The following is a 13776-nucleotide window of genomic DNA, read 5'->3' as shown; positions in this document are numbered from 1 at the left end:
TGTTAAAGCCTGTGACTTATAGATATACGAATTACTGTTCTACTGGAGAATGCAAGTTCTTCCAATAAAATCTAAGGTAAAACACACGAGATTCTAAGAAACTTTCTTGAGCTGTATAATTGTATACATACACATACAAATGTGTATGTATATAATTAGCATTTGCTAGTCACTCTGACGCCAAAATTCATTTTACTGCAGACTGGAGGATTTCAGCAAGTGATAGTTGAAGATTCCGCCCTTCTCGGCTCTTCATGCTGCTCCAGTAATCGTCCCGGTGCATGTTAGGTGCCACCCCGTCATTTCCGATTCATAGCAACCCCAATGATCTATCACCTTAACCAAAAACCCATTTAAACAAATACCTAAATTGTACACCTTGAAAATGTTGACTTGGCAAATAATGTTGTGTGTAAACTGCCAATCATAAAATATATATGTCCATATGTATGCGTGCATATTATCTACACACCGTCATGCATATGTATGTTGTATGTTGTTGGGTGCCACTGAATCCGCTCCAACTCAGAGAGTCTGTGTTCAGCAGAAGGAAACGCTGCCCTGCCCTCCGTGATGTTCTCTAGGTGAGCTCCAGATAGGGCGCCAGATATCCACCCTAGAGCTCCCAAGGGCCTGAGCCCATGGGTGTATGGGATATCTTCAGGAGTTGGGGTCAGCTCCCAACCACAAGCACTTGATTACTGAGCACTTGAACTATGCCTAGCCTTAAGCTGAGATGTAGTGGAAGTGTAAAGTACACATCCGATTTCAAAATGTTGTACCAAAACCAAGTTTAAAATCTCATGAGTCAATTTTATATTATGGGGTGAATTAACAAGATTCTAGATATGTTGCATTAAAAAAGATACTAAAATAGTTCAAACATATAGCATCAAATAAAGCAATAAGCCAGAAGCAACTTTTAAAATATCTTTTTTTTCTTCTCATTAGGTGGTCCCATCACACATTTCACAAGCTGTGCAGTTTCATTTGGGTAATTCCATCAGGCTTTGCTCCTTATAATACATTTCATCCCTCCGATTCTTCAGCTTGTGATATTGTTAATATTTCCGCTGTATTAAAAACATTGCAGTGGAATAGTCATCAATCCAATGAAGTGCCATCACGCTCTTTGAACACATCTACATGACCTACAATTGGCTCTTATTTACAGGCCACTATGGTAAGGTCAGGGTACGGTAGGTGACCTTATCCTAACCCTACGTTTCTCATAGCAGAGATGAGAAAAGCTCTTTCAAAGAGCCTTTGGAGGTTATTGCTCCAGTATACAGAAAGGCGAGAAGGTAAATATTGTGCCTTATGGGGAAGTGTCACTTACATAGGCACTGATTTTGACAGGGCCACAGCATTCCAGATCTGATGGAAAGGTGGGTCACATTTAATTTTTCCTTATCGATCACTCCCTCCAGGAAAGCATGCAGTAAATGTGACTAATGCATCATAAACACCCCTATGATCTCCATACAAACATCGTGGAAGGTTTCTCTAACTTTGCAAGTGGCTAATATATAAACAACAACAAGGCACTAGAAAGACCTCCTAAAAGTGTTAGTAACTATAGCGACTGCCTAGCTTGGTGAAAACCAGAGAAATATTTAACTCTTCTTCACACCATTTTAACCAGCACCACCACCAGAGTGGCCAGAGGGCCCCCGAGGAGGAAGTCACTTTCACAGCACAAATGGTGGGGAGGTTCCCCTGATTGGACTCTTTCTGCAGATTTGCCTCCTCTTCACTCCAGCCCACTGACCCTCAGCCCACACACGCACACTCATTCCCCGCATGCAGTGGGGGTGAGGTGCCTAGCTAGCTGGAAGAGAATGTTTATGTAAGATCATGTGTTTCTGAAGCAGGAAACACATTGGGAGCAGAGTCCCGCGATTTGGATACAAAACGGAAAATAAAATGTATAAACTTCTGTGGAAGTGCCAATAAAATGATGGAATGTTCTTCACATATGAAATGTTGCAGGGAAATCAAGCGATGCTCTTTGCTCTAAACCTGAAAAGAATGAAAAGGTGAGCTTACTTTCTCCTGAGGATGACGTTTTTTGTCCTGTCAGCACAGATGACTCCTGAGATGTCTTACCACTGTTTGGGAATTTATCACTGCCTGGTGAACTTGTGTTCTTAGAGACTTCCTTTTCTCGCCTACTCTCTTGAACAACTCTGATGGGAAGAGAGTTTTTATCACAATCAGAGAAACAAAAAAATGGAACAATTCTAGGACCCCCCTCTTACAACACAGGTTTCGTACTTGTGCATGCCTATTTTTTAAAGATAGATGTTTTGCCTCCAAGTTTCCCATTTTGGTTTTTGATATATGCTCCAAATAGATGTTTCATATGTGGCATCAAGATTCCCTGGGACAGAAAATGGGGGTGGCAAAGCTGTATGCTGTGCTGAAAGTTATAGTTAGACCCGTCAAAATACCCGACCAGCATCCCTTCTATTAGGATTGTGGCTTTTCTGGATTGTCAGACAAAGTGACCGAGGCCGCTGTTCACAGTTCATGAGTGGTGTGTCACAAGCAGAGGCTTTGTGGCACAAACAGCCTGGTCCTAAAATGAGATCGAAAACCCAGTTCTGATCCACGGAGGGAACTGGCGCTGGAAGACAGGACCAAGTGTCTTGGTCTTTCTGGGTCTCCAGTTCATCGTCATTAAAATGACAGGAGAGAGATTCACCTCTGAGATACCTCCGAACTATATATCGCCTTCTACCAATAGGACTTCAAAGGACATAGCCAAATATGTGAGCCCTGAACACAAAACAGCCATCATGGGCTTGGGACACACATGGCCTGAGTTAAATTCCCAGCCCTACTCTGTAAGAACTGAGACTTTGGCACATGGCTAAGCTTCCTTGGTACTGAGACTAAGCGTCTGAATAAGGGGACACTAACAGCACCTTTAGTTTGGCATGGGTCATGCTAACTGCAAGGTAGATGGTTCAAACTCACCAACTGATGGTTCAAACTCACCAAATGGGGACAGATGAGGCTCTCTGCTCCTATAAAGATGTACAATCTCAGAAATCCTCAAGAGGACCACTATGAGTGGGAATCCACTCCCTGGCAGTGGGAACGACACCTCTGCCAGGAGGTGCTTGTCAGGATTAACCGAGATGACCCGGTGGGCATGTGGAGTGTTTGGTAAAGGCTGGTTATGTTATCACTGTTACTAACAATAGCTCAGGAGAAAATAAGGTCAGGTGCTTCCAATACAGACAGCTCACCTCTTCACATAGTCATAAGTGTATGAGTCCGTGTTTTCCCTCAGCATCAAACCCGAAGGAGCAGGTAGAGCAGGTGGGGCCGAAGATAAGGGTGAAGGTAGTGTCAGTGGGCTGTACTTAAATGGCTTGGATTTCTTTTCTTCTCCCACCCTGTAAGTTCCGGCCTTAAACTTGAAATAATAAAAAGTGACTGACCTGTAAATTATAGTGATAATAAAGGCCCCGGAGATGATCACGATCAAGGCAGAGAATACTTGCACATAAACTGAAAAACAATTTCATTTGCACATCAGATGGGTACCAAATGCATCATCAACTTAAAACAATATCATCAACTACAACATCCCGGCTCCCCTCTAATGCTGTTATTCCTCCTTGCTGCCCACAGTCAGCCCAGGATTGACGCTTATGACCCCCAACCTCTCTGGAAGCTCACTGTGGAGGTTTCCACCCCCCGCCACCCCCGCCCCAAGACCTATCTTCATATGTCCCACCCTCAGGAGCTCATGAAAGGCAGCTGAGCAGGGTGGAGGGTGGCCGCCCAGAGGACAACTGGTAACACCTGTCCCAAGGAGCCGGGTGGGACAGATGGTGCGCCTTTCTCTGTTCTCCGAAAGCAGCGGCACTTTCTCTCTTTGCTTCCAGTATCTTGTCCTCACACCCTGCCTCCCAGCTCCCTGGACACCGTACCTCAACACTCAGCTCAGTGTCTGAGTCTGAAGATAAGAAACACGCCTAATGGATAAACGACAAATTCCACTGGCGGTAACTGAGTCTCCTCTGCTAATGTGGTTTTTCCATAATCACTAAATGGCTCAGGTTTAAACCCTTCCACGATAAAAACGCGAGAGTCTTTCAAGCAGGGAGACCTCTAGTCCTAACCTTCTGTGTGTCAGATCATCAATTCATGGAGTCGTTTCAACCTCTCTCCTTGCTCATGGAGCGACTTGGAAGGAAAACATAGGCATGACTCCTCAGTTCCTTTTCCACCTTCCACGGGGGCGGGGGCGGGGACGGGAGCCTTCCTCCCCTGCAGGTGCTGTCTATCCAGGGAAGTCCCATGGGGCCAAGGCGCCTTAGTCATTATTGTGTTAGTGCCCTCGAATGCACCCCCAGAGACCCTATGCACGATAGAACGAAACGCTGCACAGCCCTGGGCCATCCTCACGATTTTAGAGAGGGGGCTGATTCTGGAAACTGGTATTTGGATCTCCGTTTGTTCAGTTGATTCAGGACCGAGGCAGATACTTCCGGGCAGATACTTTAAGAGTCAAGTCAAGGAGCCCTCCCGGGACAGTGGCGGCGGCTCTGACACTGGGTTGCTAACCAGACTGTTGGTGGCTCAAGCCCACCAAAGCCACTGCGCAGGAGAAACAGGCGGCTGCCTGCTCCCATTGGCTCGCTGCATTGGTTTGTTTTGGTGGGGGTGGGTGGGTTTTGTTTTAGTGTATAGTTGAGTAACACTATTCTTTAACAGGTTGCCATTTGAAAAAATTAAAACTCAACCGCAAGTAAATTTCTGATTACAGTGGCTGGCCTTATATATGCACAGTGATGCTTATTGCTATTACTACTATTATTCTCTTCCCTAATTGCTGTCTCACTCTTTCAGAGGCTTACCTGCAAATCCCTAACTAAAGTAAACCGATTCACTTCGAGATCGTCATTGCCTTTTCCCTCTAAACCAGTGGCTCTCAATCTTTCTAATACCATGACCCTTTAACACAGTAACTCACGTGGTGGTGACCCCCCACCCATAATATTATGTTCATTGCTACTTCATCGCTGTCATTTTGCTTCTCTTATGAATCAGGCGACCCCTGTGAAAGGGTCGTTCGACCCCCCAAAGGGGTCGCGACCCACAGGTTGAGAACCGCTGCAGTCTAAACCATTTCCAAATGCCATTAACCAGTGGGAATAATACCGTTAGGTGTAATTTCTTGGGAAGGTCAGTGATGGTTGTAGAGAAGGCTGCCTCCAGTGCACGTGAGGCGGTTCCAACCGATTTGAATTTGCTAGACAATAGGATCGTATTCCAGCTCACAGCAACCACAGGGGCCTATGAGTCAGCACTTACCCAAGGAAATGGGTTTGAATTACTGTTGGTGTGGGGTGGGGGGGGCGGGCATTGCTTAGAATCCTACTACATGGGGGCCGAGGTCAGACCCAAAATGGAGGTTGAAAACCAAACGTTTGATTTTTCTTTTCTTGTACTGAGGTTATTCCTATTACTATGGTTAACTCAATAACTAAGAGCTCAGTGAGGAAATGCTGTGAAGGCGGAAGAAGAAGACTCAGAGGTGTGGTGTTGGAAGACAACAGACTAGTACACTGTAACATAGAAGGAACTGGGGGTCTCTGCCAGACTCTGCTCTAGTGAGTTGACTTATTTCTTGACTTCAACGGCACCTCTCCAATGAGCACCTGCTCACTCAACCAAGCCAGGGAAAAGAAAACGAATAGACGTCGCCAACTTTACCTGCAAATCTCTAACGATAACTAGCTTTCAAGAGGACTTCCCTGATTCTCATCTTCTGGTCTTGATGCCCTGCTATAGAATCCCCACACAAAGTAGGGTTGACCTCTGTAATCAACACGGTACCTAGGTGAGGTCACAAAAGACATTCATCTTCTCCCCTAGTCTCCCTTGGATCTAGGCCACTTCTTCTGGGGGAAACCTGCAAACATTGTCCTCAGGCCACTCAAGCAGCCTGAGTGGCAAGGAAAAGCTGCTCCCTGGTGACAGTGTGTAGTTGTTACTTGCCATCCATGTAAGCAAGCCATCTTGAAAGTGATCCTCCAACTCCGTCGTGCCTTCAGATGAAGGCAACCTCCACTCACATCCTGACTACCATCTCATGAGACAGCAAATGAAAACCACCAAGGTACTGTTTTAACCACTAAGGGCTGGAGTAAGTTGTTACACAGCCCTAACTACCTAATTCAAGGATGTAGCAAAGGGCTTGGCCACAGAGAAAGTACCCTTTAAGATAATTTGAATGAATATAATAAATTAAGATAAAATTAACTAATTGGGTTTAAAAGTGGCCAAGAGCTCTTAAGAACCCCTCAAATTCTTGAATTTCTTAGGAGCCCTGATGATACAGTGGTTAAAGTACTCTCCCATTAACCAAAAGGTCAGTGGTTCAAACCTACCAGCTACTCCAATGGAGAAAGATGGGCTGTGCACTTCCGTAAAGAAGTCCACATGTGCAGCCTTGGAAACCCTCTGGGACTGTGCTTCTCAGCCCTGTAGAGTCACTTTAATCTGACTTGACTTGGTGGCAATGGGTTTGAGTGAGTTTAGTGTGATGGTGTGTCTTAATTCATGAAATAAAATCAGAATTTATACATCATCAAGTTCTGTTGAAGAAATACTCATTTAGCCAATAAGGAATGCTCAATTGTCAGTAGATCTTCTACTGTTTGTTGTTGTTGTTGTTGTCAATAGCAAGCACCTAAAAGAGAGAAGCTGGGTCTCTATTATTCTCCCTGTACAGTGTCTCGCCTGCAACACTCTTTATTACAAATTATCTGCAAGGGTTATCATAAATCATCTATTGTGAATGATCATTCAGAAATAGTAGCAATTGAAGAAAAGGTTATTTTCTTCAAAGCATATCTTAGTAAATTCTCCCCAAAGATAGTTAAACAAAGTTTTGAAATCATCTCAGCAAGCCCCATAAGAAACTGAAGTCAAACACTTAGAAGAAATGACATGTTAAATAATGTGCCCTAAATCAGGGCTGAAGAATGAAGGCAAGTCATTCTTTTTGAATTCCCACTTCTTTCTCAAAGATCTAATGCTAATTCCCCAAGTTCATGTTCTTAATAATACAGATTATGCCATAACACAATGTGCACTTCAAACCAGCCAATTTAAGAAGTTGGTGAAAGGTTTTCATAACATGGAATTATGCGCACAAAGAACTCATAATACCCTGTCACCGAATACTACAACTTCCATAGCACAATGGTACATTTGCCGTCTCGAATGAGAAAGATGTCAAAGAAATGGAAAATAATTTGAGAGCACAGAGAGAAGCCAAGCCCAGGACTCGCTGCCCAGACTCTGCCCACAGATGGCCCAGCCCCTCAAGCGTGAACAAAGTCAGAAGTTAAGAAAAAGCCTAGGCCCACACAATCCGTTTATTAAAACTGGAGGAACAGATGGAGGATTCATATTTGACTCCAGGAAAGTATGAAATAACCACTTGCGACCCTGTGAGCCCTCAAGTACAAGCAACTCTTGAAAGCGTGTGGTCTCTTCCTGAGTTCCTTAAGGACACTACTAATAAGTAAGGGGTTGTGAAGCAGGATGCTCATTTTTCAAATGAATGAGAAGAATCAAGTCAAATAGGCCATAGTTGATATTACATAGGAATGCAAAAAGGCCAATGCTTGTGTAAATACCTGATGAAAAGATACTCAGGAGATGAAATACAACGTTTTAAGTACTTGAGTTCCCCTAGTCAACTTTGACCTTCTGTGTACTATCCACGCCACTTGTCTACTTTATTGGGCCTCCATTTCAGTTGCAATATTGGGCAGTTGGAGCCATTGCCAAACACGATGGCCCGCCCTGGATACCACATCAAATTTTAAGTATAAACTCAAATATCTGTTGGATTTTGATGTTTCCTGCTATAATGAGTCCCCAAAGCAAACTTCATCAAAGAGTTCAATTGTACACATGTGTAAGAAACTTATTAAAAAAACAATGAAAGACAGCTCCCACAATGGAAATGAAATGAGCTGGATTGCAAATACCTGCTGCCCTCAAATATTGAGGTTTGTGCATGAAATGGCAATACCGTAAAACAATAAGCAGATGACAGGGAAAAAGGCATTTAATTGTGGTCCATTCATTACCCAGTGCCGAAAGCTCCGTTTCAGGGGCTTGTCCCATACTGAGGAGAGTGAGCTGTTAGGATGCAGGAAGGTGATGTGGCACTCTTCATTGAAAGGCCAACAATGCAAAATTACTTCCCAAATAAGGGTCTGGCTGAAGGTCATGGGTTTTAGGATAAGACAGGTGGAGAATAAGGAGCTCCTTTAAGAAAAACAACCACCATGCCATGTTGCAATTCCCACTACTCAGTTGGGTGCAACTGGCCGAGATGGTCAGTTAGTCCCAGCCGTAACTTCGGAGGTGGCATCAGTCAGTGAAAATGATGATGATGATGATGTGAACAACATCAGACCTTTTCTCTCCCAAAACACAATGAAAGCAATAAAAAGAATCGATTGTTCAGAAAGCCTGAGGTTCACTGAAAACTTGCAGCAACCTAGGGAGTAATTATCCAAGGTAAATAGCTGACCCTGTCATAATACCCTGTCGCTGAGCTACAACTTACACCGGACGATGGCCCATTTGCCATCATGAATGAGAAAGATGTCAATGAAATGAAAACTAATCTGATAGCCTAGTGCAAACTTGAACCTTATGTCTAGCCCTCAACTCCAAGTAGTCTTGAAAACCAGCAATCTGGCAAGTCCTAGGAGAGCAGATCAGGGCTGGGACTCCTCTGAAACCCGTGTCAGCATCTGACTGACTCGTTCTGCTGGGGAAGACCCACCGGTCTTTATTTCAAGTGATTTTCAGATCACTCAATGCCAACAGATTATTCCACTTATGCTGTTTATCATTTAAAAAATCAGAATCACTTGTTATGGTGCAATGACCTGAGGTAGTAAATAATAGTTGAGCCAGACAATCAATAAACAAGACAAACTCACTGTCATCGAGTCCATGCCAACTCACAGTGACCCTCTAGGGTAGAAGTGCCCCTGTGGGTTTTTGAGACTAACTCTTTACGGGATTAGAAAGCCCATTTTTTTTCCCAGAGGTGCACCTGCTAATTGTGAACTCATGACTTTTTGGATTGCAGCGCAACACATAATCACTATGCCACCAGGGCTCCTGAGCCAGACAACAGACTAATCAAAAAGCCTACATGGAAAATCTGGGGACTGATCTGTCCATAGGGGGTTGAAAAGCCCCCTATTCCTTGAAATGTTCCCCTGACATATTCCTGGAAATCTAGAAAACCATATGCATGCACAGGACCGGGTACATACCCAGAGCTGTCCTAAGCTTTCACCTTTGCCTAACCTCAGGCTTTGTATAAGCAGGAAGTCAAGAGTAAGGTGGTGGTATAAACTGCCTGACTCAATGTTGAAGGTAAGCACAGAGTCCTTTGGCAGACTGAGACCCAAGAAGACTGGCTCTGAACATCTAAGAAAGGAATCTTTCCAGTCATTAGCTAACCACTAAGTTAACCATGCTGAATTTTCACAAAACAAGGAATTGAAGTTTTATTGAATTAAATTCTGAAAGTCACGAAACTAAATAAAAACAGCAACAAATAGCAATAACAAACTCTGAATAGAGGAAAGAATCTGAATTCTAGAGTTTCAATATTGTAGTATTTTAAATATCTCATTTTCAACAACAACAACAAATGAGAGTTAAAACAAAAAACGGATGGTCCATATATTGCTGGGGGTGGGGAGTCAATAAAAACTGCCTCTGATTGGGAGAGGGGAGTATAGAAGATCAAAGGCATAAATCTGACCCGAACAGTTAAAACTTTGTCAGTAGATTTCCCCCTATGATGTGGGGCAGACCTGGTCTGGTTTCCAAATTTTTCTGTATTTTTTGGTTTGTATTGGTTTCTTCAGTGTTTGTTCATATTAGAGTGTATCTCAGAGATGTTATATCAATCAAGGTTGCCCTCTTGACGCTGTGTTATATGCTTTTCTGCTTTGGAGTATATGAAACCTAGGATCAGTGAACCTAGAGGGACCGCAAGTAGAATAAGGGGCTCGGTGGGAGGGGAGGCGGTGGAGGTGGGGTAAAAGGGAGATGATGTCAAGGGCTCCATCTAGACAGGGAAGGTTTGGAACGTGATTGCAGGAGCAATTGCACATTCCACTTGACGTGGTTGAAATTTGGAATGATATGATATCTGTATTAAATCCCGGCTAATAATTAAAAAATAAATAAAAACTGCCTCTGAGAAAAGCCCAGATGTTGAACTCAATAGACGACAAGTTTAAATCAGCTATTTTCAATTTGTTCCAAGGAAATCATGTCTAAAGAACAAAAAATAAATAGAAAGAAAATTGTGAAAATGGTGTTTCATCAAGTATTGAATATCGATTAAAAAGACGCAATTGTTAATATATTTTTTCAGTTGAAATTACAATAACTGAAATGAAAAAAAATAACCAGAATACTATCACTAGATTCACAATATGCCTCAAGGATATGATAATGCTGTCTGTAATGTGGACCAGGGACACAGATAAGCCATAGTATATTATAAATGGATTGTGAGCTTACACTTAATCACAGACTTAACCTGAGAACAAGAAGGATGATCCTACTTGACACTTGCCCTCATGAAGAGATGAGAGAGGATATGAATGCTATACAACATGTAGAGAAGAAATCAGATGGGGCCGGTTATCAAAAATAATGGCATCTTGGAGAAAAATGGCTATTGGTGATCAAAATGATAAACCTACCTTGAACATTTAAAACCTTGTCTGTCGATTCCCCCCAAAACAATGTTGGGCCTGATCTGGTTTTCAACATGTTCTGTTTGTTTGTTTTCTTTTTCTTCATATTGGGGTTTATCTCTGATTTTTTTGTCATTAGGGATAGCCCTCTTGAATTTTTGTTATAAGGTTTTCGGTATATGAAACCCAGATTGATGAGCCTATAGGGATAGCAAGTAGAATAAAGGTTCCTAGGGGGACAGTGTGGGAAGTGGGTAGGGGAGATGAGCTCAGGAAGAAAGAGAATGTTTTGAAGCTGATTGTGGTAGCAATTGTACACTACTACTTGACGTGATTGAACTTTGGAATGTTATCTGTATTATCTCTCAATAAAAAGGTTTTGAGGGGAAAAAATAAAACAAGAAAACAAGCAGCCATCTAAGTAAGGTGTCAGCCCAGTCCACACAGAGGAAGCACACCAGCCTGAGTAATCCAAGGTCTGTAAATAATAGAATCCAAGAGTAGAGAAGGGAACATATTAGAGCTTAAAGTCTGAGCACCCAATTTGTAGAAGGCGATGGATGAAAGTGAAAGCCCAAAATCCACTTACAGAGTTCCCACATGGAAGAATCCCCTCCGGACATTGACCAGGGATGTCAATAGCCTTGTTATTAGACAGAGTGGAAAGTAGAATGCAGGCGTAATTAGGTCAAAATTTAACACTGTATCATTTGTTCTCCCTTCTCCCATTTCCAATTTGTTCTAGTTTTCATCATGTTCTGCTTTCTTTTTTATATAGGTTTCCTGATTTTTGTTTTGTTATTGTTGTTGGATTTTTTGCTCTCTTGTTTGCATGTATACATATTTTTCTTTATATGAAATCCAGGAGAGGTAAATCTATTTTAATTATTAACTGGGTTGATAATTTCTTAGGATTATGGCAGGGGATGTTGGGGGGCAGGATTGGGAGCTAATGATGAGTATAAGAACAAAGAAAATATTCTTAAATTGGGTGATGATTATAAAACTTTTTAATATGCTTAAACCATTCAATTGTATAATATTTGAACTATATGTCAACACAACTTTTGAAATGTTAAAAAGAAAAAAATAACAAAAGGGGCTCAATAGCAAATGTCAGCAGGTAGAAGAAAGAGTCAGCAGATATGAAGATAAGTCCATTAACTTTAGCTCATCTTATGAGCCAAAAGGAAAATGGGATCAAGAAAAAATAAACAGAACCTCAGAGACCTTTGGGACATCAAGAGCACCAACATAGAAATAATGGGAGTCCCATAAAGAAAGGAGACAAAAGGTCACAAAGAGTATTTGAAGAAATAGTGAGGGAAACTTCCCAAATTTGACTTTAAATAGTTACACTTCCAAGAAGCTCACCAAAATCCAAGTAAGGTGCATTCAAAGAGATCCACACAGATTCAGCATAAACAAACTCTCAGAAGACAAAGAGAAAGTCTTAAAAATCCATCATGTGTAAGGGATCCTCAGTAGGGTAATAGAAGCCTTCTTATCAGAAACCATGGAGCCCAGAAATTGCTAGGATGAAATACTCAAAATGTTTTAAAAATTTTATTTACAATTATATTTTTCAAAAACTAAAGATAAATTAAGACATACTCAGATATGCAAAATCTAAGAGAATTCCTTGTTAGCAGACATACGCAGTGACAGAAAAGAATTGAGAGTCTAGAAATAAACGTATATATTTATGTGCAGTTAATTCTGGACAAGGGTGCAAGACAGTTCAATGGGAGGAGCAGTATAGCCTGGGGACAAGAAAGTGTTGAGACAAGTAGATGTCCACATACAAAAGAAAGCAGTTAAACAGCTTCCTAGAACAATAAGCAAAGATTAACTCAAATTAAAGACCTACATAGGAGAGAAAACTAGGAAATGTTTAGAAGAAAACATACGGTCAACTGATGTGCCTTTATTAGTCTGTTAGGGATGGCATTGAAAATACAAGCAACCAAATTAACTGGACATCACCAAAATTAAAGGGTTTCATACTTCAAGTGACTTCACCCAGAAAAAGAAAAGCTAACCCCCGTGGTGGGTGAAAGAAATGCACATCATCGTATTTGATAAAGGTCTAGTTGGCAAAATATATAAAGAGCTCTCCTAACTCAACAATAGTAAGATAGTCAATTTAAAAATGGACAAAGGAATTGAATAGACATTTTTCAAGAGAAGAGCTACAAATGACCAGGAAGCATCATATGGAAAGATGTGTAGCATCATTACTCATTAGAGGAATCGAAATCAAAATAAATCAACTCCATATTCACAAAGATTGGGATAACAAAAAGCAAACAGCCATAAGTGTTGGCAGGATGCGTGGAAGGGGCATCCTCCTATATGGGAACCATCGGGGAAAGGTTAGAGCAATGAGAACTCTGGCTTCAGAAGGGTATAGACTTAGATGGAGCCTATGTCGAGAACAGTAACTTTATATTTGGGTATTTTTGTTTAATAAAAGTTTTGATGATTTGGTAGCAATATGTTTAAAATTATTGCTGTACTAAAAATCACTCCATGTTGCTCTTTCAAATGGTGGTTTTGTGGTACCGGAATTTTCTCAATTAAAAATTATTTGGAAAAAAAAAAGGAATTCACTTCCGATCACTTGCACCTGCAAGTACAGGGAACGATGTAGCTGTGGGGTCTCCCAGAGGTCGGGGGTGAAGGAGTGAGGAAGGCTTCTACATCGATATCTGAATGGAAAGTTTTAATCACAAAATCCTCCCATCAATTAATTGTATTAGTTGTGACATCGTATTTGCCTTTTGAGGAGAAGCCAAACATCATCTTTTTGACCTAAGTGCCAAATCTCCATACAGAAAGACGAACTTCCCCACTCTTGAGCAAACCAGACCATTCTAATGCATTTTCTCCACTCTTCACAATCTGTACATACATCATTTGTGTCCAGCACATTCGTACATATGTTGCCATCATCATTCTCATAACACCTGCTTTCTACTTGAGCCCTTGG

General features: G+C 41.7%; 1 protein-coding gene across 1 annotated transcript in view; it reads right to left on the bottom strand.

Moving 5' to 3' along the window:
• Positions 1–983: 983 nt before the first annotated feature.
• Positions 984–13776, bottom strand: part of TEX29 (testis expressed 29) — a 17690-nt gene continuing 4897 nt past the window's right edge. The window contains exons 3-5 of the mRNA XM_045283810.1: positions 3453–3522; positions 2050–2189; positions 984–1073 (exon numbers count right to left, since the gene is read on the bottom strand). Of these exons, the coding sequence (XP_045139745.1) occupies positions 1030–1073; positions 2050–2189; positions 3453–3522 (254 nt within the window). The 3' untranslated portion in view covers positions 984–1029. The remainder of the gene's footprint in view (positions 1074–2049; positions 2190–3452; positions 3523–13776) is intronic.

The sequence above is a fragment of the Echinops telfairi genome, unplaced genomic scaffold (assembly GCF_000313985.2).
Source record: "Echinops telfairi isolate 266 unplaced genomic scaffold, ASM31398v2 ScPeMD7_7467;HRSCAF=8505_1, whole genome shotgun sequence".
Classification (NCBI taxonomy): domain Eukaryota; kingdom Metazoa; phylum Chordata; class Mammalia; order Afrosoricida; family Tenrecidae; genus Echinops; species Echinops telfairi.
The sequence above is the reverse complement of the archived record's forward strand: the minus strand, read 5'-3'. Positions and strand labels throughout refer to the sequence as shown.